Source organism: Lissotriton helveticus, chromosome 7 (assembly GCF_964261635.1).
Source record: "Lissotriton helveticus chromosome 7, aLisHel1.1, whole genome shotgun sequence".
NCBI lineage: Eukaryota > Metazoa > Chordata > Amphibia > Caudata > Salamandridae > Lissotriton > Lissotriton helveticus.
The window spans coordinates 1,611,848,115-1,611,872,233 of NC_136068.1; the positions used below are offsets into that span (position 1 = coordinate 1,611,848,115).

General features: G+C 51.8%; 1 protein-coding gene across 1 annotated transcript; it reads left to right on the forward strand.

Annotated features, from left to right (window-relative positions):
• Positions 1-156: 156 nt before the first annotated feature.
• On the forward strand, positions 157-22,718 carry LOC144767571 (achaete-scute homolog 1-like). Its single transcript, XM_078650991.1, has 2 exons — positions 157-795; positions 21,669-22,718. The coding sequence occupies exon 1, from the start codon at positions 284-286 to the stop codon at positions 785-787; it is 504 nt and encodes a 167-aa protein (XP_078507117.1). The 5' UTR covers positions 157-283; the 3' UTR covers positions 788-795; positions 21,669-22,718.
• The last annotated feature ends 1,401 nt before the right edge of the window (positions 22,719-24,119 follow it).

Consider the following 24,119-nt stretch of genomic DNA (forward strand, 5'->3'; position numbering starts at 1 on the left):
TAAAAGGCGCGGAGCAGGTTGGCCGGGAGCCGCTGTGATGGGAGATTGACACACAGGCCCGGGATGGTGGCTGAGTGGTGCGAGGCAAGTCTGGGCTGGCAGCGGGGTGGAGATACATCCTTCAAACAGATCCTGCTTCATTCCAGGACACCACAGGTGGGGGCACGGAAGCAAAACACGATTCTCGAACTCCTTCGTGAAAAAAGACAAAAATCGAGTCCCTGCCAAGAAGCCCGGTCTGAAGTACCTGCTCTCGCGCGCACCAACCTGCCCTGGGCAGAGCATGGACCTGCCCGGGGCGCAGAGCGTGCCGCCCGCCGCAGGGACTGAAGGCCAACCGAGGGCCAGGAGGAAGGGGGCACCGGCAGCCAGGCCCCCACCGCCCACCAGGGCCCGGGGCCCCAAGCGCCGCGCCCCCAGCACCTGCGGCGGCAGCCCCCACCCCCTGGTCTCGGCCACCTCCGAGCGGCGCAACGAGCGCGAGCGCAACCGGGTCAAGCTGGTGAACCTGGGCTTCGCGCACCTGCGGCGCCACGTGCCCCAGGCCCAGGGCGCGAGCCGCAAGATGAGCAAGGTGGAGACGCTGCGCTCGGCCGTCGACTACATCCGGGAGCTGCAGGGCCTGCTGGGGGAGCGCCTCTCCACCTCCGACGGCCTCTCGCCGCACAGCAGCACCTCGGCCGACTCCCTCCCGCGCTCCCCCGGCTCCTGCGCCTCGTCCGCCGAGGAGGGATCCCAGGACTCCGGCAGCGTCTCCGACTACCACACGGTGCACAGCTGGGGGTAGCGCCGCAGGTCAGTCCCTCTCTACTTATGCCACATCTCACACACTACCAGTCCCCTCTCTGCACCCCTGCCTATCACACGGTGCACAGCTGGGGGTAGCGCCGCAGGTCAGTCACTCTCAACTTATGCCACATCTCACACACTTGCATCCCCCTCTCTGCACCCTTGACTATCACACGGTGCACAGCTGGGGGTAGCGCCGCAGGTCAGTCCCTCTCTACTTATGCCACATCTCACACACTGCCAGTCGCCTTCTCTGCTCCCCTGGCTTTCACACGGTGCACAGCTGGGGGTAGCGCTGCAGGTCAGTCACTCTTAGCTTATGCCGCACCTCACACACTGCCAGTCCCTCTCTGCTCTCCTGGCTATCACACGGTGCACAGCTGGGGGTAGCGCTGCAGGTCAGTCACTCTTAGCTTATACCGAAGCTCACACACTGCCATTCCCCTCTCTGCACCCCTTCCCACTGCATGGGGCGCAGCTGGCATCGCACACTATATAGTCACCCTTTCTGCGCCCCCTTTCCTCACACGGTACACAGCTTGGAGTAGCGCCTTAGGATAGCCACTCTCTCCCCTGGAGCAGCATCGCACTGTCAGGCTCACCCTCTCTTTGCCCCCTCTCATCACACGATGGAGCATTTCCATCTGGAGGAATGGACAGCTGAAGGCAGGTAAGTTACCCTAACTCTCCTTCACTCAATGCACAGCTGGATCAGTCACTCTTTGTTATCCATCCACCAGCAGCACCGTAAACTTACTGTCACACAGTGCACATCAGGGGTAGTCACACTTTGCTACCATCTGGCAGCATCTTAAACTGACTGTCACACAATGCACAGCTGAAAATAGAGTTCACACAGCACTTTCAGACTGAGTATCACACAGTGCGCACATGGGGGTAGTCAATCTCTGCTTCCCTCCAGCAATACTTCAGACTGACTATCACACTGTGCGCACCCGGAGATCGTTCACTTTAACTCTACTCCTCTTCCTTTTACACAGTGCACAGCTGGGGCTAGTCACTCTGCTACCCCCAGTAGCATCTCGGATTCGCCATGACAAAGTGCACGGTTGGAGATAAACAAGTCTCCCTTACCCGCCTCCTTTCCTACCGTGCTTTGCTGGGAGTGGCCACTCTCTAGTACCTTGCAGCAGCCGCATCTCAAACTGATTATCACACAGTGCACAGCTACGGGTTGGCCAATTCCCCTAACCCTCCTTCACACAATGCGCAGCTGGGGTAGTCACTCTCTGCTATCCCACAGCATCATCTCAGACTGGCTATCAGACAGTGGACAGCTGGGGGTGGTCCTTCAGTGTTATCCTACAACAGACTCTCAAACTGACAATCACACAGTGCTCACAGCTAGAGATAAAAGCAAAAAGAACAAATGATGGACGGAATGCTGAACAACGCAAACATTCACCCCAGTCACAGTTCTGGGTTTAATCCATCTTATTTTTTGTTAACCATGCCACCTCAGACTGGACCCAGCCATATGCAAATCAGTCTTTACCCTGCTCCTCATGGGAAGAGACCAGCCCGAACTGCCAGGTCAGGTCCTCCCTGGACCGAAAACAAGAGCCCATCATCTGTTCTTTTTGCATTTGTCGCCCTAAGTGGGAAGGGTATGCCAAGACGTGGGTCCCATGCTTGCTATGCCACAAGAGTAGCGCTAGCCTGGTTGATGGAGGAAAGGTTGCAGCCGTAAACAGGTAAGTGTTTTTTTTATACTTCCCTCCGCTCACCCCGTATGGTAACAGCCGCTACTGGTCACTGCACCTGCTCCTCCTCCATTACAGAAAAAATACACTTGCCCCATCTCCTCCTGAGTGACACTGCTCCTGCTCCATCTCCTCCTGAGTGACACTGCTCCTGCTCCATCTCCTCCTGAGTGACACTGCTCTTGCTCCATCTCCTCGGAGAAGAGTATGCACATGTTTTGCCTCCAACTGAGTGACTGACATTCTCCCATACCCTACATCTCCTAATAGGATATGCTAAAAGACACTGCACCTGCCCCAACTACTCCTGAGTGACACTGCGCCTGCTCCAACTACTCCTGAGTGACACTGCACCTGCCCCATCTCCTCCTGAGTGACACTGCTCCTGCCCCATCTCCTCCTGAGTGACACTGCACCTGTCCCATCTCTTCTTAGAAGTCACTGTCCTGTCCCATCTGCTCCTGAGTGACACTGCACCTGCACAATCTCTTCTTAGAAGACACCGCACCTGTCTCTTCTGCTCATAGGAAATGCTGCACCTGCCCCATCTCCTCCTGAGTGACACTGCACCTACCTTGTCTCCTCCTGAGTGACACTGCACCTACCATGTCTCCTTCTGAGTGACCCTGCACCTCTCTATCTCCTCGGAAAAGATTCTGCACAAGTTCTTCCTACAATTGAGTGACTGCACTTGTCCCATCCCCTCTATTATCTCCTCAAAGGAGACACTACACCTCATCCACCTGCAAAACACTGCACCTGCTACATCTCCTCATAAGAAATGCTGCACCTGCCCCATCTCCTCCTGAGTGACACTGCACCTGCCCAATCTCCTCCTGAGTGACACTGCACCTGCCCCATCTCCTCTTGAGGTACTCCGCACCTGCCCCATCTCATCCTGAGTGACACTGCACCTGCCCCATCTCTTCTTAGAAGTCTCTGCACCTGTCCCATCTCTTCTTAGAAGTCACTGTCTTGTCCCATCTGCCCCTGAGTGACACTGCACCTGCACAATCTCTTCTTAGAAGACACCGCACCTGTCTCTTCTGCTCATAGGAAATGCTGCACCTGCCCCATCTCCTCCTGAGTGACACTGCACGTGCCCCATCTTCCCCTAAGTGACACTGTCCCTACCTAATCTCTTCTTAGAATACACTACTCCTGCCCCATCTCCTGAGTGACACTGCACTTGCCCCATCTCCTTAACAGAGAAAATAACTTGCGCCATCTGCTCCCGAGTGACACTGTACCTGCCCCCTCGCCTCCTGAGTGACACTGCACGTGCCTTGTCTCCTTAGTGACACTGCACCTACCTGCAGCATCTCCTAGTGAAAGGGTCTGCACATGTTCTGTCTCCAACTGAGTGACTGATATTGTCCCATCCCGTCTTGTATGGCACTGCACTTCTATCATCTCCTCAAAGGGAACACTTTACCTGCCCCACCACCACCACCTGCGTAACACTGCACCTGCCCCAACACCTCCTGCGTGACGCTGCACCTGCCCCATCTCCTCCTGAGTGACACTGCACCTGCCCCGTCCTGTTCTTTGTGACATTGCACATGCTCCATCTCCTCCTGAGTGACACTGCAGCACCCTAATCTCTTATTAAAAGACACTTCTCCCGACCCCCCTCCTCCTGAGTGACACTGCACCTGCCCCATCTCCTCCTCAGTGACACCACACCTGCCCCATCTCATCCTGAGTGACACTTCACCTACCCCATTTCTTCTTAGAAGTCACTGCACCTGTCCCATCTGCTCCCGAGAGACACTCCACCTACCTTGTTTCCTTCTGAGTGACACTGCACCTGCCCCATCTCTTCCTGAGTGACACTGCCCCTAACATGTCTCCTTCTAAGTGACACTGCACCTGCTCCATCTCCTCCTGAGTGACACCGCACTTGCCCAATCTCACCCTGAGTGACACTGCACCTGCCCCATCTCCTCCTGAGTGACACCGCACCTGCCCCATCTCCTCCTGAGTGACACCGCACCTGCCCCATCTCCTCCGCACCTGCCCCATCTCCTCCTGAGTGACACCGCACCTGCCCCATCTCTTCTTAGAAGTCACTGCACCTGTCCCATCTGCTCCAGAGTGACACTGCACCTGCCACATCTCCCAAGCAGCTACCTATTCTCTTAATAAAATACACTGCTCTCCACCCCTCTACTCCTGAGTCACACTGCAACTGCCCCAACTCCTCCTGCGTGACACTGCACCTGCCCCATCTCCTCCTGAGTGACACCGCACCTGCCCCATCTCCTCCTGAGTGACACTGCACCCACCACGTCTTGTTCTGTGTGACACTGCACCTGCCCCATCTCCTCCTGAGTGACACCGCATCTGCCCCAACTCCTCCTCAGTGACACTGCACCTGCCCCATCTCCTCCTCAGTGGCACCGCACCTGCCCCATCCGCCTGAGTGACACCGCACCTGCCCCATCTCCTCCTCAGTGACACTACACTTGCCCCATCTCTTCTTAGAAGTCACTGCACCTGTCCCAACTGCTCCTGAGTGACACTGCACCTGCACAATCTCTTCTTAGAAGACACTGCTCATTACCCATCTCCTCCTGAGTGACACTGCACCTACCTTGTCTCCTCCTGAGTGACACTGCACCTACCATGTCTCCTTCTGAGTGGCCCTGCACCTCTCTATCTCCTCGGAAAAGATTCTGCACAAGTTCTTCCTTTCAATTGAGTGACTGCACTTGTCCCATCCCCTCCATTATCTCCTCAAAGGAGACACTACACCTCATCCACCTGCAAAACACTGCACCTGCTACATCTCCTCATAAGAAATGCTGCACCTGCCCCATCTCCTCCTGAGTGACACTGCACCTGCCCAATCTCCTCCTGAGTGACACTGCACCTGCCCCATCTCCTCTTGAGGTACTCCGCACCTGCCCCATCTCATCCTGAGTGACACTGCACCTGCCCCATCTCTTCTTAGAAGTCACTGCACCTGTCCCATCTGCTCCAGAGTGACACTGCACCTACCTTGTCTCCTTCTGAGTCACACTGCACCTGCCCCAACTCCTCCTGCGTGACACTGCACCTGCCCCATCTCCTCTTGAGTGACCCTGCACCTGCCCCATACCCTCCTGAGTGACACCGCACTTGCCCAATCTCACCCTGAGTGACACTGCACCTGCCCCATCTCCTCCTGAGTGACCCCGCACCTGCCCCATCTCCTCCTGAGTGACACCGCACCTGCCCATCTCCTCCTGAGTGACACCGCACTTGCCCAATCTCACCCTGAGTGACACTGCACCTGCCCCATCTCCTCCTGAGTGACACCGCACCTGCCCCATCTCCTCCTGAGTGACACCGCACCTGCCCCATCTCCTCCTGAGGGACACCGCACCTGCCCCATCTCTTCTTAGAAGTCACTGCACCTGTCCCATCTGCTCCAGAGTAACACTGCACCTGCCACATCTCCCAAGCAGCTACCTATTCTCTTAATAAAATACACTGCTCTCCACCCCTCTCCTCCTGAGTCACACTGCAACTGCCCCAACTCCTCCTGCGTGACACTGTACCTGCCCCATCTCCTCCTGAGTGACACCGCACCTGCCCCATCTCCTCCTGAGTGACACTGCACCCACCACGTCTTGTTCTGTGTGACACTGCACCTGCCCCATCTCCTCCTGAGTGACACCGCATCTGCCCCAACTCCTCCTCAGTGACACTGCACCTGCCCCATCTCCTCCTCAGTGGCACCGCACCTGCCCCATCCTCCTGAGTGACACCGCACCTGCCCCATCTCCTCCTCAGTGACACTACACTTGCCCCATCTCTTCTTAGAAGTCACTGCACCTGTCCCAACTGCTCCTGAGTGACACTGCACCTGCACAATCTCTTCTTAGAAGACACTGCTCATTACCCATCTCCTCCTGAGTGACACTGCACCTACCTTGTCTCCTCCTGAGTGACACTGCACCTACCTTGTCTCCTCCTGAGTGACACTGCACCTACCATGTCTCCTTCTGAGTGGCCCTGCACCTCTCTATCTCCTCGGAAAAGATTCTGCACAAGTTCTTCCTTTCAATTGAGTGACTGCACTTGTCCCATCCCCTCCATTATCTCCTCAAAGGAGACACTACACCGCATCCACCTGCAAAACACTGCACCTGCTACATCTCCTCATAAGAAATGCTGCACCCGCCCCATCTCCTCCTGAGTGACACTGCACCTGCCCAATCTCCTCCTGAGTGACACTGCACCTGCCCCATCTCCTCTTGAGGTACTCCGCACCCGCCCCATCTCATCCTGAGTGACACTGCACCTGCCCCATCTCTTCTTAGAAGTCACTGCACCTGTCCCATCTGCTCCAGAGTGACACTGCACCTACCTTGTCTCCTTCTGAGTCACACTGCACCTGCCCCATCTCCTCTTGAGTGACACTGCACCTGCCCCATACCCTCCTGAGTGACGCCGCACTTGCCCAATCTCACACTGAGTGACACTGCACCTGCCCCATCTCCTCCTGAGTGACCCCGCACCTGCCCCATCTCCTCCTGAGTGACACCGCACCTGCCCATCTCCTCCTGAGTGACACTGCACCTGCCCATCTCCTCCTGAGTGACCCCGCACCTGCCCCATCTCTTCTTAGAAGTCACTGCACCTGTCCCATCTGCTCCTGAGTGACACCGCACCTGCCCCATCTCTTCTTAGAAGTCACTGCACCTGCCCCATCTCCTCCTGAGTGACACTGCACATGCTCCATCTCCTCCTGAGTGACACTGCAGCTACCTAATCTCTTATTAAAAGACACTGCTCTCGACCCCTCTCCTCCTGAATCACACTGCACCAGCCCCATCTCCTCCTGAGTGACACCACACCTGCCCCATCTCCTCCTGAGTGACACTGCACCTGTCCCATCTCCTCCTGAGTGACACCGCACCTGCCCCATCTCCTCCTGAGTGACACTGGACTTGCACCATCTCCTCCTGAGTGACACCGCACCTGCCCCATCTCCTCCTCAGTGACACTGCACCAGCCCCATCTCCTCCTCAGTGACACCGCACCTGCCCCATCCTCTTGAGTGACACTATGCCTGCCCCATCTCCTCCTCAGTGACACTACACTTGCCCCATCTCTTCTTAGAAGTCACTGCACCTGTCCCAACTGCTCCTGAGTGACACTGCACCTGCACAATCTCTTCTTAGAAGACACTGCTCATTACCCATCTCCTCCTGAGTGACACTGCACCTACCTTGTCTCCTCCTGAGTGACGCTGCACATCTCTATATCCTCGGAAAATAGTCTGCACACGTTCTTCCTACAATTAAGTGACTGCACTTGTCCCATCCCCTCTATTATCTCCTCAAAGGAGACACTACACCTCATCCACCTGCAAAACACTGCACCTGCTACATCTCCTCATAAGAAATGCTGCACCTGCCCCATCTCCTCCCGAGTGACCTCGCACCTGGCCCATTTCCTCCTGAGCGACACCGCACCTGCCCCATCTCCTCCTGAGTGACCCCGCACATGCCCCATGTCTTTTTAGAAGTCACTGCACCTGCACCTAACATGTCTCCTCCTGAGTGACACCGCACCAGCTCCATCTCCTCATGAGTGACACTGCAGCTACCTAATCTCTTATTAAAATACACTGCACCTGCCCCATCTCCTCCTGAGTGACACTGCACCTGCCCTATCTCCTCCTGAGTGGCTCCATACTTGCCCTATCTCCTCCTGAGTGACACTGCACCTGCTCCAGCTCTTCCTGAGTGACACTGCACCTGCCCTATCTCCTCCTGAGTGACACTGCACCTGCCCTATCTCCTCTTGAGTGGTTCCATACTTGCCCTATCTCCTCCTGAGTGACACTGCACCTGCCCCATCTCCTCCTGAGTGACACTGCACCTGCCCTATCTCCTCCTGAGTGGCTCCATACTTGCCCTATCTCCTCCTGAGTAACACTGCACCTGCTCCATCTCTTCCTGAGTGACACTGCACCTGCCCTGTCCCCTTCTGAGTGACGCTGCGCCTGCCCCATCTCCTAGTAAAATAGTCTGCACATGTTTTGCCTCCAACTGACTTACTGACATTGTCCCATCCCGCCTTGTATGGCACTGTCCCTCTATCATCTCCTCAAAGGAGACACTACACCTCATCCACATGCATCACACTGCACCTGCTACATCTCCTCATAGGAAAAGCTGCACATGCCCCATCTTGCCCTGAGTGACACTGCACCTGCTCTATCTTATCCTGAGTGGCACGGCTTAGAAGACACTGCACCTGTCCCATCTCCTCGTAGGAAATGCTACACCAGTCTCACCTCCTCCTGTGTGACACCAGACCTGTCCCACCTCCTCCTGAGTGACACTGCACCTGCCTGATCTCCTCTTAGAAGAGACCGCAACAGTCTCATGTCATGGGAAATGCTACACTTGTCCCATATTCGCTTGAGTGACACAGCTCCTGCTCCATCTCCTCCTGAGTGACACTGCACCTGACTAATCTCTTCTTAGAGAAAACCACACCTGTCCCACCTCCTCCCGATTGACACTCCAATTACCCCATCTCCTCCTGAGTGACAATGCACCTGCCCAATCTCTTCTTAGACACTGCACATGTCCCATCTGCTCCCGAGTGACTCGGCACCTGCAGCTACCTAATCTCTTATTAAAAAACACTGCCCCTGACCCCTCTCCTTCTGAGTCACACTGCACCTGCCCCCAACTCCTCCTACGTGACTCTGCACCTGCCAGGGCCGGACTGGGAACCAAAACCGGCCCTGGCAAAGTGCTCGGCCGGCCCCCCCTGCCCACTCGGGGGGTTGGAGGTGCCGACGAGCGCTTTGCCAGGGCCGGTTTTGTTGCAGGGCTGATTTTGCAAAAACGGCACTGTAACAAAATCGGTCCCCAGGGGCTCAAAACCGGCCCCCACCCTTGCGGCGCACCGGGGGATTGCCCGGTGCCCGCTATGGCCAGTCCGGGCCTGGCACCTGCCCCATCTCCTCCAGAGTGACACTGCACCTGCCCCATCTCCTCCAGAGTGACTCTGCACCTGCCCCATCTCCTCCAGAGTGACACTGCACCTGCCCCATCTCCTCCAGAGTGACACTGCACCTGCCCCATCTCCTCCAGAGTGACAATGCTCCTGTCCCATCTCCTCCAGAGTGACTCTGCACCTGCCCCATCTCCTCCTGAGTGGCACTGCTGCTGCCCCATCTCCACCTGAGTGACACTATGCCTGCCCCATTTTCTTGAATAAGAGTGTACATGTTCTGTCTCCATCTGAGTGACTGCAATTGTCCCATGCCCTCTTGATTGGCAGTGCACCTCAGGGCGGGGTTTAGCGCTGGTGGCCCCCTGTGCGACAATTTCTGTTGGCTCCCCCCAATGACCACCTCGGCCACGGATTCCCTCACCACCGCCCTTTAACAGTGCCCTTCAAGTCTCCAGAACCACTGTCTCTCGGATTCATTTAGTTTTATAGCACCACTCATACCAGTGTAACGTGTCAGAGCACTTTACATCACCCACACATGGCACAAAGACACTCATAGATGTGTAAATCAGTGTATAGGAGTAACGTGTCCTCGATACTGGTAGGCAATATAGTTTAAGAGTCCTTATTCTGGAAATGCCCAAATTCAAAATTTAAAATGTAACACCACTGTTGGGGGTTCTCTTTAATAACAGGAATTGTTTCCCACCCACATGAACGTTTTTTGCAAAATTAGGATAATGAAAGACTGGGCAAAAAAACATATAGCTCTAACCTATACCTTGCAGTTTACACACAGCTCTTTGATGACAATTAACCCCACGCGTGCGGCGCATTTTCCCGCTGTGCGCTGACTTTTGCGAAAACCCGCGGTTCATGACGAGCTCAGCTCGTCATGAGCGTACGAGAGGCGTAACTCATGACGAGCTGAGCTCGTCATGAGCGTCGAAGGGGTTAATAGCTCAATGTTTTATATTACGATTGTGACTTACAAACGACGAGTAACAAAAGGAGCTCTCTTACAGAAACAGTAACCCACTGACCTATTTACATTACATGCACTTTTTTATCTGAATGGTACATGTTCTTAGCAGCAGGCATTTTAACCCTCTGTACTACTCTTTGATTAGTCAAATCTTCCACTAGACAAACCTCCAGTCTCTTTCAGGAACACGATAAATCATCACTGGAGTTATCGTGACGTTTTAATTGATGCCTACAAAAATTGGTGGAGGCCGGGAATGTGCCAGCAGGTTGGTGCTGTTAAAATAATATTACTTGTAAAAATGATGCCCCCAAGGCAGCGCCTGGTGTGGTGGCACCGATCTCACCGCCCTAGAGCCGGCCCTGGTGCCCTGCTATCATCTCCTCAAAGGAGACACTTCACCTGCTCCACCCCACCTGCATAACACTGCACCTGCTACATCTCCTCATAGGAAACGCTGCATATGTCCCATCTTCACTCGCGTGGCACTGCACCTGCCCCATTTCCTCCTGAATGACACAGCACCTTCACAATTTCTTCTTAGAATGTTAATGTTAACTGAGATTTCTAGAGCGCATAATCACCGACAGGTCTCTTAGCACTATGAGAGAGAACCCAACCTCACCACATCTGCATATGTATGCACCGAAATTTAGCCTAGGTTGTGCCCCGGGCTTCAGTAAAAAGAAGCTTTTTAAGTTTTTTCCTCAATGGAAGAAGGGTGGGTTCCCTGCAAATGCTTGCCGGCAGCTTATTCCAGAGTTGAGGGATCATTGGGGAAAAGGCTCTGCCCCCTTTGGAGGATTAATTAAAGCAGGGGCAGGCCAAAAGGCCAGTATCAGATGATCGAAGGGTACGCCCTGGCGCATAGTTTACAAGGAGGTCCTTGATGTAGGCTGGGCCCGACCGTGGATGGCTTTATGGGCTATGCATAGACCTTTGAACCTGGTTCGCTGTTTGATCGGGACCCAGTGCAGCTGCTGCAGTAGGGGGGTGGCATGTGCCCGTCTTGGGAGCCTGAAAATCAGTCTGGCAGCTTCATTCATGACCACTTGGAGGTTTGTTAGCAGCTTCTCAGGAAGGCCAATGTACAGAGAGTTGCCATAATCTAACTTGACATAATCATTGCAGACACAGCAATTTTGTAGTGCTGTAAATGAGAGAAGGGGGGCGAGTCTACGTAGCTGTCTCAGTAGGCCCACACATGTCCTTGCCATGGTAGATACCTGGAATGACATAGAGAGCTTGGCATCTATTTTTATTCTAAGACTTTTTATGACCGGGGCTGGCGTGGGAGTGGTGCCTAGCTCTCGTGGCCAAAAGAGGTCACTCCATGGGTTGTTACCCGTGGTGATGACCAGTACCTCGGTTTTATCGGGGTTAATTTTTAGTGAATTTGCTGTTATCCAATTGACTGTGTACCTCAGCATGCTTTGCATCCGTGCATGATCCGTGGGAGAGTTGTCAATCCAAATGATAATTTGTGTACCATCAGCGTAATTGAAAACTTGCCACTCCATGTGGGCCAATGCAGCCACCAGAGGCTGTAGATAGATATTGAAAAGGAGGGGAGACAACGCAGAACCTTGAGGGACACTACACGTTACAGCGCCAATATTGGATACCCGATCAGCCAACTGGATCCTTTGGGATCGACCTGACAGGAAGGAGGAAAGCCATTGATGTGCCAGCCCAGGGATGCCCAACTCTGAAACCCGCGACAGGTTTCAGACACTGCATCTTCCCCATCTCCTCCTGAGTAACACTACACCTGCCCCATCGCCTCCTGAGTGACACTGCACCTGCCCCCTCACCTCCTGAGTGACACTGCACCTGCCCTGTCTCCTGAGTGACACTGCACTTGTCCCATCTCCTAGTAGAAGAGTCTGCACATGTTCTCTCTCCATCTGAGTGACTTCAATTGTCCCATCCCTTCTTGTATGGCACTGCACCTCTATCATCTCCTCAAAGGAGACACGACACCTCGTCCACCCCCACCTTTGTAACACTGCACCTCTGACATCCCCTCACAGGAAATGCTGCACCTGCCCCAACACTTCCTTAGTGACACTGCTCCTGCTCCATCTTTTCCTGAGTGACACTGCGCCTGCCAAATCTCTTCTTAGAAGGCACCGTACTTGCCCCATCTCCTACTCAGTGGCACTGCACTGCCTACAGCTCCTCATAGGAAATACTTCCCCTGTGCCAGCTTCACTTGTGTGGCACTGCAACCTGCTCCATCTCTTCCAAGAGACCCTGCACCTGTCTCATCTACTCCTGAGTGACACTGCACCTGCCTAATCTCTTCCTAGAAGACACTGCACCTGTCCCATCTCCTTCTGAGTGACACTGCACGTGCTCCATCTCCTCCTGAGTGACACTGCACCTGCCCAAATTCTGCTTAGAATACACTGCACCTGTCCCATCTCCTTCTGAGTGACACCGCACCTGCCCCATCTCCTCCTGAGTGACACTGCACCTGCCCCATGTCCTCCTGAGTAACACTGCACCTGCTCCGTCTCCTCCTGAGTGACACTGCACCTGCCCCATCTCCTCCTGAGTGACACCGCACCTGCCCCATCTCCTCCTGAGTGACACTGTACCTGCCCCATGTCCTCCTGAGTAACACTGCACCTGCTCCGTCTCCTCCTGAGTGACACTGCGCCTGCCCCATGTCCTCCTGAGTAACACTGCACCTGCTCCGTCTCCTCCTGAGTGACACTGCACCTGCCCCATCTCCTCCTGAGTGACACCGCACCTGCCCCATCTCCTCCTGAGTGACACCGCACCTGCCCCATCTCCTCCTGAGTGACACTGTACCTGCCCCATGTCCTCCTGAGTGACACTGCACCTGCCCCATGTCCTCCTGAGTAACACTGCACCTGCTCCGTCTCCTCCTGAGTGACACTGCACCTGCCCCATCTCCTCCTGAGTGACACCGCACCTGCCCCATCTCCTCCTGAGTGACACCGCACCTGCCCCATCTCCTCCTGAGTGACACTGTACCTGCCCCATGTCCTCCTGAGTGACACTGCACCTGCCCCATGTCCTCCTGAGTAACACTGCACCTGCTCCGTCTCCTCCTGAGTGACACTGCACCTGCCCCATCTCCTCCTGAGTGACACCGCACCTGCCCCATCTCCTCCTGAGTGACACCGCACCTGCCCCATCTCCTCCTGAGTGACACTGTACCTGCCCCATGTCCTCCTGAGTGACACTGCTCCTGCCCCATCTCCTCCTGAGTGACACTGCTCCTGCCCCATCTCCTCTTGAGTGACACTGCACCTGCCCCATCTCCTCCTGAGTGACACTGCACCTGCTCCATGTCCTCCTGAGTGACACTGCACCTGCCCCATCTCCTCCTGAGTGACACTGCACCTGCCCCATCTCCTCCTGAGTGACACTGGACCTGCCCCATGTCCTCCTGAGTAACACCGCACCTGCCCCATCTCCTCCTGAATGACACTGTACCTGCCCCATGTCCTCCTGAGTGACACTGCTCCTGCCCCATCTCCTCCTGAGTGACACTGCTCCTGCCCCATCTCCTCTTGAGTGACACTGCACCTGCCCCATCTCCTCCTGAATGACACTGCACCTGCCCCATGTCCTCCTGAGTGACACTGCACCAGCCCCATCTCCTCCTGAGTGACACTGCACCTGCCCGATGTCCTCCTGAGTGACACTGCACCCGCCCCATCTCCTCCTGAGTGACACCGCACCTGCCCCATCTCCTCCTGAGTGACACTGCACCTGCCCGATGTCCTCCTGAGTGACACTGCACCTGCCCCATCTCCTTCTAAACACAGCACACTTGCCACATAGAAGGGTCTGCATATGTTCTGTCTTTACCTGAGTGACTGTGCACTTGTCCCATCCCCTCTTGGATGTTACTGCATCTGCCTGCTTCCAAAAAGGAGACGCCACACCCCCTCTACCTCCACTTGAGCGACACTGAACCAGCCCTGCTTCCACAAAGGATACACTACACCTTCTCTGTCTCCTCATGATAGAATACATTGCACCCTCCTCATCTCCTCTTGTTGGGGTATGCTCCGAATGCGAGCCTCCTCTGCGGCCTCCAGGCCGGGAAGGGTCCGGCCTGGACCCTTCCATCGAACTTTAGGCCGATCTCCCTTCTTCCCTATCTAGGGAAAATTCTTGAGAGCCATGTGACATCTTGCCTCTCTTCCTACATAGAGGAGAATAACATCCTGGCCTCTCACCAGGCTGGCTTTCGACCAGGCCACTCAACCGAGGGCGTGGTCCTTGCGGTCCTGGATGAACTGAAGGGCAAGGCCGATAGCAATCTTCCCCAGGCCTTAGTCCTTTAGGATCTGTCCGCTGCGTTTGACACGGTCGATCATGCCATCCTTCGTGACCGTGTCAGCGCAGCGGGCATCCAGGGCTCTGCCCTCTCCTGGATCGCGTCCTTCCTTCAGGGACGGTCGCAGGCTGTTCATCTCTCTCACTTTTCTTCACGTCCCCCGTTTTCGTAAATCCCGCACAGGTGGCACCCGCTTTTCTGTGCGGGCCCCTCAGATCTGGAACACTCTCCCTCTCTCTATTCGCTCTATTCCTATCTTTTCTCATTTTCGCAAAGCTCTTAAAACTTTCTTCTTTCTTCAGGCTTTCCCAGACTAAAACCCCTTCTTTCGTGCCCTCTTGGTAGACAATGTTGTGATCCTTAGCGCCAGGAAGCCGCTTGGCCGCAGAGCGCTTTAGAAGTTTCTTTTTCATTTCATTTCTGCAGCATACGTAAACTGCTGCCTCTGCCACAGCTCCTCGGAGGCACCTCATCTCCCTGCCTCCTCATGGCAGAGTGCAGTTTCTGCATCTCCTCATGGGCAACGCAGCCACTGGAACAAGCCCCCTCCCCTAGTTTAGCCCACACTAACAGCAATGGATTTGCCCCCTCCTACCGAGCCCACAGTGACTGCACTAGACCTTGGCCAGGACCCAGTCACACCCCAGGACTCCTGTCTTTTAAGCCCACAGTAGCAGCACTGGATTGGTTATTTCTGCTCAAAGCAGTGACACCCCAGGACGGGCTGCTCCTGACCAGGCCACGGTGACTTCACTGAACCATTCTCTTTCTGGTCCTACTGCAATGACAGCACTGGGTGAGGCCCCTTCTGTCCACCCTTACAGTGACAGCACCTGATTTACCTATTGGGTCCACGGCTACAGCACTGGAACAGCTCTCTGCTGCTCTGCCTACAGTCGCGTCACTGATCTGCTGTCTTTCTGATTATCCAACATAGTATTCATACAATGTGCGATTCGCCCACTACTCAAACCCTCCCCCGCAATCACGTCTCAAGGAGTGACAATAGGGGGAAGAAAGATGCTAAATGCAAGTTATTCATTAATTATAGGTTATAAGTTTCAGGCTACGTACCAAACAACAACAAAGAGCATTAACTATACACACATGACTATGTTGTTGAACAATGTAGGTTTGTAAAAAACTCTTTATTCAGATTATTAAATAAATTTTTTGAGTGCAGAATATTTTGTTGATCACTCTCAAAGTATATTTTTGTAAATGTTCTGATAAATATTAATCCATGAAACATACTACAACATAATCACATATCCATGACAAACATATATACAAACATATAAAATACATAGATACAACTGATTACCTTCATTATGTATTAAACATTCAAAGAGAAAAAAGAGCAGATGAGCTGTAAACAATTGGAAGGCTGGCGGTAGATGGAAGCAAGGAATGACAACACAGTTTGTGGCATGCGCAGTCCTTTATTCACATTAACTTGATCATTTACTCAAGCATAAGCGACATCAATCCTTTCTTAAAATTTTTTGAAGGACAATGAGATGCAAACCAGATTCAGAAGTTTACATTAGGCGAAACACACTAGCGCTATTGTACATGGCCACAGGTGTTTCGTTAGATCACGGCGCTGGTACAAACGGCTAAAGCCGCGCTTACCGACCACACCCATTGGTTTACTGCAGCACTACGAGACCTCTAGGTGTGGGCGTTTCAGACACCGGATCTGGCAACGAATTGACCACGTTAGTCAAAGTTGCTCACAGGTGCTGCAGTTCAGCTCATTACATGATTACGGTACACCTATATATCCAACAAGGAAATCTCCATTCCAACATCGTCGGGGAGAAGGAGTGGACATCCGTAGGTGTACGGCGAGGGACACACCTTGAGGCAGTAAGAGTATGAGTGGAAGTATGCATAGGAACACAGAGTGTCTGTCTTTGAACGCACATCTGAAACATTGATCCATTTTATCATGTCTAGTATCATTCGAGCCAATGGCAGAAACATATTGACGACAATAGTGGTGATGGGGTAATAGTTCCCCTAATCCCCACACTTCTGCTTTTAATACCAAGTAATACCATATGATTAAATGTGATTTGGGTAATGCATAGGTTTTTTTACTCACTTTTTGCACAGGCCTTCACTTAAATGATTAGAAGTGCCTCCATGTCTTCAGGTGTAGGCCCGCTCTCTATCAAACCGTGTTTTTAGAGAGCAAGGACTGCCTATGATGGAGCATGACACCTGGTGGTGTGTGAGGACAGTCCTTAACATTTATTGAGATGTCTAGCACTCTATCTATATAGTGTTTGTAGGGTTACAGTTACATAACGTAAGTGACCATTACTTCAGGGTAGCTTCTACAGTGTGTATACATTAGGCGAGAGACTGTATTTACATTATAAACATTGCAGCAAACATTAAGATATGCACATTGTGGTGAAAACCCCCTGTTTGTTGTGCCAGCATGTCCTAACTGGCACTGACCCCTGAGTTCCACCCTGGGCATTCTTGCAACATTGATCGAACACATTGACCAGCAGTCATTAGTAGCAACTTTCTCCAAACCTCCATTACGGAGGTAACTACCACACAAAGGCACCGCATAATGCATCGGCCCCACTGAGGTACCTGAAACACAGGTGCAACCCCCAAAAGTTCATAACTAGGGCATCTTGTGTAGGATGGAGAGTCCAGGACCACCAGCAGGCCAGTCCCTCCTCCGGCCAGCCAAATGCCCAACTGAATGCTTCCACTGTGCAAGGGTCAGTCAGTCCAGATAAAAGTCCACTTCTCTGTATCCTCCGCTATTTTTCAGCCAGGGACCCTTCTGCTCTAGAGATGGTTGGGTGGGTAACCTGCTGCCAGTCCGCACCTTTGGAGAAAATGGAGGGGACAAAGAGAATGACCCTGCTCCAATCTGCCCATTATAGTTCCCTTTGGGGAGCCTTGCGCCTTCCGATGACGTAACTGGCCAGCCCGAGCAGTAATCTCTGCTAGAGCACTGGGGAGAGGTAGGGGCTTCTGCCGGATGCAACTAAGGGTGCCCACCCCGAGGTGCGGGTGGCACCAAACAGGAACAGCACAGGATTGGGTCACTCCTGCTGAGCCCACAGTGACGGCACTCCTTCTGGGTTCACATCCTCATTGGGTTCACAGTGACTTTACTAGATCAGGCCCTTTTTTACCAGGCCCTCAGTGACACCACTAGACCACGCCCCTCCTGCTGACCCAACACTGACACCACTGACCAGGCTCCCTCTACTGAGTCCGCAGTGACATTACTGGACCAGGCCCCTCCTGCTGGGACCTTAGTGGTTTAACTGGAAGAGCCCTTCCTGCTGAGCACACAGTGACAGACACCACTGCACCAAGCCCTTCCAGATGAGCCCACAGTGACAGACACCACTGCACCGAGCCCTTCCAGATGAGCCCACAGTGACAGACACCACTGCACCGAGCCCTTCCAGATGAGTCCACAGTGACATCACTGGACCAGCTCTTGATCCACCTTCACCACCCCCTGCACTGGGTCCAGAGTGTCTGCACTGGATTAAGCCTCCCCTGCTGAAGCTACAGGGACACCATTGGACCAGGAATCTTCTGCTGAACCCACAGTCAGGGCTGTCTTTAGGGAAGTGCGACCTGTGCCACTGCACCGGGTGCGGAGCTGGGGGGCGCTGTGTTTTGAAAATAACTTATGGGTTTAAAAGCTCCTGCTGCAGAGTTCCTTTCTTGTCAAGCAATTTTCAGACACCAATAACGATGTCAAGATAATGTGGGTGATTAATTTACTTGCTGAAAAGAGATAAAATTTTGCCTCATGGCATTTTGGCTCATCATAAAGTAGCATAGAGGCTTAATATACCTGCTGCAAAGAAGTGTATCATGCAGATCATAGAATTGTATGTTATATACATAGCTCAGTGGGTTCTGCTTTTTTCACATCGACCCTTTTGTTACTTACAGTTTATAATTTACAATCCTAATATAACACAGTGAGCTATGAACTAGCCTCAACGAGCTGAATGAGAACTACAAGGAATAGGTTAATACATTATGTATTTTCCCCAGTATTTCTTTATCCTAATGTTGATAAAAAGGTTTTTTTGGGTAGAAATTCATTCTTATTAGTAAAGCAGACCCCCAAACACTATGCTACGTTTTAAATATTTTGACTGTGTTTCTCGAGACCAAGTACTCTTAAAAATACTGCCCACCAGTATGGATGGCATGTGACTCCTACACCTTGTAGTCCTCATTGTATTATTAACGTTTCCTACACATTGATTTACACATATGATTCATTGTGTGTGTGACGTAAAGTGCTCTGACACCCCACGCTGGTATGAGTAGCGCTTGAAAAGAAATGAAATGCATGCGAGCGAGGGTCTGTGGAGAGATGAGAAGTGCTGAGGGTGGGAGTGAGGGAACTGGGGGATGCCAACAAAGACTGGCGCGCTGGACACCACCAGCGCTAAAGCCAGCCCTACCCACAGTGACGCCACTGGACCAGGCCATTCCTGCTGAGTCCAGAGTGACAGCACTGGACCATGGCCCTCATGCTCAGTCCCCATAGACTGACCATGAGGCCCCCTTCTCCCTTCAACTGAATCCAAGCCTCACTGACTATAAATCGCGTCAGGCTCTTCCAAATGGCCTCTTTCTGTGCTGCTCATACGAGATCTCTCCCTCACTATCAAAACAGCGATTAACATTACACTAACATTCACAGGTTTTGAACCACGCTCCAGGGTAAAGAAGCCGACATATGCAGCTTATTTGTCAAATAGACAACTGTCTCTAAGGCTCATTGTACACGTCAGTAAAATGTCTACTCTGACTCGGGTATTAGAACTGGACAGCAGATTCTCTGAAGCTTGCAGTCATAGTTTAGGGATTCGTGTGGATGGAGCATCAGTGCCCCACGGCTCAGGTTTCCACGGCTGACCTCCTCTCTCTGGTATTGTCACAGAAATGGCCTTTCAGGTGCCCAGATGCCTCTAGCCATCAGGTCTCACCTTTGAGACCTACTGGCAAAGCCAGTTTCACAAAGAGCTTAAAAAGTGAAAGTGGGAGAAAGCAACAAGGGCAATGGATTTTAGAAACCAGCAATGGAGGGTGGGCGGGGGGAAAGCAGCTACTGAGGGTGGACAGGGAAACAATTATGGTAACGAAGGGTGGGTGGGCAATAAGCAACATTGACAAGCGATGTGTGAGGAAAAACAACAGAGATAGGGTGGACAGGAAGGCACTAAACACGAATAGCAAAGGAGCGAGGGGAACGTGGGTGAACACTAAGCAGCAGCTTTATCTGGGGTTGGTGGTGAAAAAGCAACAAAGACAATGGAGGAAGGGGGCGTTGAAAAGCAAAGGACGAATCAACACAGAAAGAGGGAAGACAGGGGAGAAGGACTCAGATGAGAGACAACAACATGGAGCACGGGAGAGGAGACAGAGAACAAGGGAAAGGAAACAGATTGGAGTGCGGGCTGGGAAGGGAAGCACCCAAGCGATACAGCTGGAAAACACATGCATTATCATGGAGTGCCTCAAGGAAAAGATAAAAATAGTTCTAAAAATGAAGATATTGGTAGAAGCATAGAAGGAGCCAATCAGAGAGGTGGTAAGCTGGCCGTGAGAGTGACAAACACAAGCAGGACTAGCTAAAACAAATAAAGTTGGCGAATTGAAAGCACGCAAATGTGAGTGACAAAACACAAAGTTAATGGGCAGAAAGGATGTCATAGGAAGTGATGTTACAAAAAGTAATGTAATCCCATTATAACATTCCTCCCTTGTAATCTCGTTATTACATTCCTCACTCGTAATGGACCATGCCGATTTTACAAAAACACGTTTACATAATCATGCAAAAATGTGAAAAGAACATTTTCTAATTTGTTTTCTTTGTGATAGATCACATGCATGTTTCCACACATTAGTGTGTAATTGAGCTTAAATTGGCCGAAATGGAGACTATTTGTAAGCAAACATGTGGAACTTGGGATTTCATTTTAAACTGTATTTAGAGAGTAAACAAAACGTGCTTGGTGTATTTTTTTAAAAATAAGCTAACTTGCTGTCAATGCATGCTTGTTTTCTGCTTTATCCACTGCCGAAGTACAAAATCGCGGCACATTTCCAGTTCATAGGGTGATAAAAGGGTCAATGGTTTGAAGTTCTGTGTTACTTCTCAGATAGGGGATTCATAATTAACCCCTGACCTGACGTCTCTCACAAATAAAGGGGATGTTGCCTGTGTGATGGGGCTTAAAAGCTTCCTGAGGCTACATTACACACATACAGTGTTTACAAATGCAAGCAGATGCAGTGATGGGGCACAAGGTTACACCTCTCAGCTTCCTTTGGCATGCGGGAAGGGGGACAGAGTTCTCTCTCCAAAAATAATGGTGGAGCTCCGTCCAACCGGGTCCACCCCGACTTAGGCACTGCAGTTAAGCGGGGACAATGCAGCACATGTGGAGCAAATATTCCAAAACAGCTGTAATCGTAGAACCACTTTAAAAATCCCAAACAAACAACTCCTTCGCTAAAAGGGGGCTTGGCTCTGGCAGTCTTCCAGACCTCCATACCTTTTCTACAGGTAAAGAGATCCCTGACACATTGGGACGTTCCCCACCATCTCATGCCCTCACCAACCATAACAGCTGGTGAGTAGCACATTCAGGGAAGGCAGGTTGGACATACACACGTACACAACCTTTCCAAGATTCACCCTGAACTACTTTACGTAAACACAAACTTCACGATGCTCCCCATCCCTATTAGACTAGAGTGACAGGACCAATGTTGTGAATGATGTCTACGTACTCCTTCCACTGCTTGTCTTCACTAAACCTCTTCTAAGTCATGCCCTTTCTTCCTGCAGACGGCCTCTCCTGAATTGGACCTGGAGGACAAATTGTGAGAATGGAATACTCAGTGCACATCGGTGAAGTCGAACCTTAGAGTCCAGTGCTGGCCCGCAGTATGCTGGAACTAACCAGTCAAGATGGCGGCCACCCACCCTGGGTGCTCTGGTCTATGTAGGCCCACAGCGGGGAGCTCCCAGGTTTGGGGGAATTGAGGACAGCAGGCTGATCCCTGACCCTAGCCTGTCAACTAGTCATGATGTCCTGCGGGAAGTTTCTTCTGACTTGAACTTCAGTGGTTTTCCGTTTACTCTATAAGGTGGACGTTCTTGGCATCCATAGAGTCTAATGCAGGATGGCCCGGCCCTATCAAGTGGAGCGGAGTATATACTTTCAAACACAATGCTTTGATTTTCGCAGTGTGGACCAAGTCCTGGACCGGCCAACCCTCTGTTGATGGGAGATCTCTGTAGAGTCGCAAAGGATACCCGAAGAACCATGGCTGCTCCTGCTCTTCTCACCAGAAGACTTGTACATGGAATATTCTTGTATTATATGATGGCTGCTGCATGATCACGTACAGCCACTCTGTTCAATGTACAGTAAATTATTTAGAAAAGTACATTACATGGCTCCATCTCTTGGAAGGTTTGACTGCTGACGTGCTTACGAGTAACTCATAAGACTCACAGACCTTGCCTGGAATCGCACCAGCATGTCCCTGCCTGCCAAGGGTACCAGGAAGCACTATCTCGAAATAGAACCACTGCTGCACTTTGAAATATGTACTTTCAGAGAACCTGTATTTCTAGTGAGAACAGGTTTCTGTTTTCAACCTCTGGTATCTCTGTGTACTTTACAACTGATGGCCTACTCTGGTTACAGGTGAGAGGCAGAGCCCCAGGGAGCCCCTGTTAGCCCCCGTACACTGCCTCACCCTTCTTCAGAGAAATGAAATGCTGTAAAAGACAAAGTACTTTATTAGCTTGATATGTCAGACAGGTATTTTTAAAGAGAACTCATGGGATACGTAAAACTGTACACAAATTATACATGTTTATACTGCCTTTTTGGGCTGTTTGCTTCTCAGTTGTGCATATTTCTTTATTGTTTCTCGTTAATTCTCGTTGTTGTCTCTTCGTTGAATAATCACACACCATACCACCAATTAAGCGTAAAAGGCCATTTATTAGGACAGGGCTGCGAAAACAGTTATTCAGCCTTGAAACAACAATAACATAACATCAAAATATCATTGATCCGTCATCCCCTTCATCATCGAACAATTCTCACTTCTCACCAAGCTTTCACCCCAACACCCCAAACCTAGCCTTAATCTTTCCCCTTTCACTCACTGAGCTTCCTCCAGTCCCCAATCTATCTCTCACTTCCCCTACCAAAAACTTCATCCAATGAAGCTTTCTTGTCCTTATCCAAGAATCCTGCACACCATCTACATTCACCTGTGTTACCTTCCTTCATCCCACCCCTGAGGGGTGGATACGCTCGCATTTGACTCTCCACCCCCCTCAACTACCGCCTACCCTCTGCAACCTTTCCTATTATGGCATTCGCTGATCTAAACAGTCTCCACCACTGCCCTCCAAATTGTGTACGGTGGGTGGGTGGTTGTCACTAAACCTTTCCCCAATAACCAGTGGTGCGCAGGATGAGGCTGAACCCACCTCTCCTGGCTCCTTAAGTAGTGCCTTAACACCGACCCACTCTCTTTTCCCTACCTATCCCCTGTCAGGCTTTCCCATCCCACAAATTTTCCTGGGGGTAGACACGGCTGTGCATTGTGACAGAGACATACTTTGCTCCCTTGCTGCTTTTGGTATTCTCAAGAATAAGGCTACCTTCGATTTTTCTTTGGAAGTGAACATTTTCCTTGTAGAATGTAGTCCTTGAGGGTTCCTGATGTCCTGGTATGGCAGGCAGCAGAGGAGGAAGTGATTGTAGAACATATGTATGGAAGGTTCCAGGTGTATTGCTATACCAGGCAGCGGAGAAGGAAGCAATTGAGAAACATAGTAATTGACGGTTCTGGATGTCCGGTTATGTCAGGCAGCGGAGGAGGAAGTGATTGTAGAACGTAGTAATCGAGGATTCCAGATGTCCTTGTGTGCCATGGAGCGGAGGAGGAAGTGATTGTAGAACGTAGGTATTGAGGGTTCTGGATGTCCTGATGCCAGGCAGCGCAAGAGAAACTGATTGTAGAACGCGGGCATATAGGGTACCGAATGTCATGGTATGCCAGACAGTGGAGGAGGATGTAATTTTCTGATTTTTTGACTCTGTTGCCCTCACAGCATACTGTTGTCAGGCTCTGGCCTTTCTGGGTTTCTGGTTTAGTTTTGTGGCCCATCTCTATCGCAGGCCATTGATCATTCCATCCAATTAGTGAGTGTAATCTGCAAGGGATTTGCAAAGCCATGCTGATGTATTGTTCATGTTAGAAATTTAAT

Excerpts from the sequence above, each read along its gene's own strand:
- LOC144767571 (XM_078650991.1), top strand. The coding sequence starts at position 284 with ATGGACCTGCCCGGGGCGCAGAGCGTGCCGCCCGCCGCAGGGACTGAA.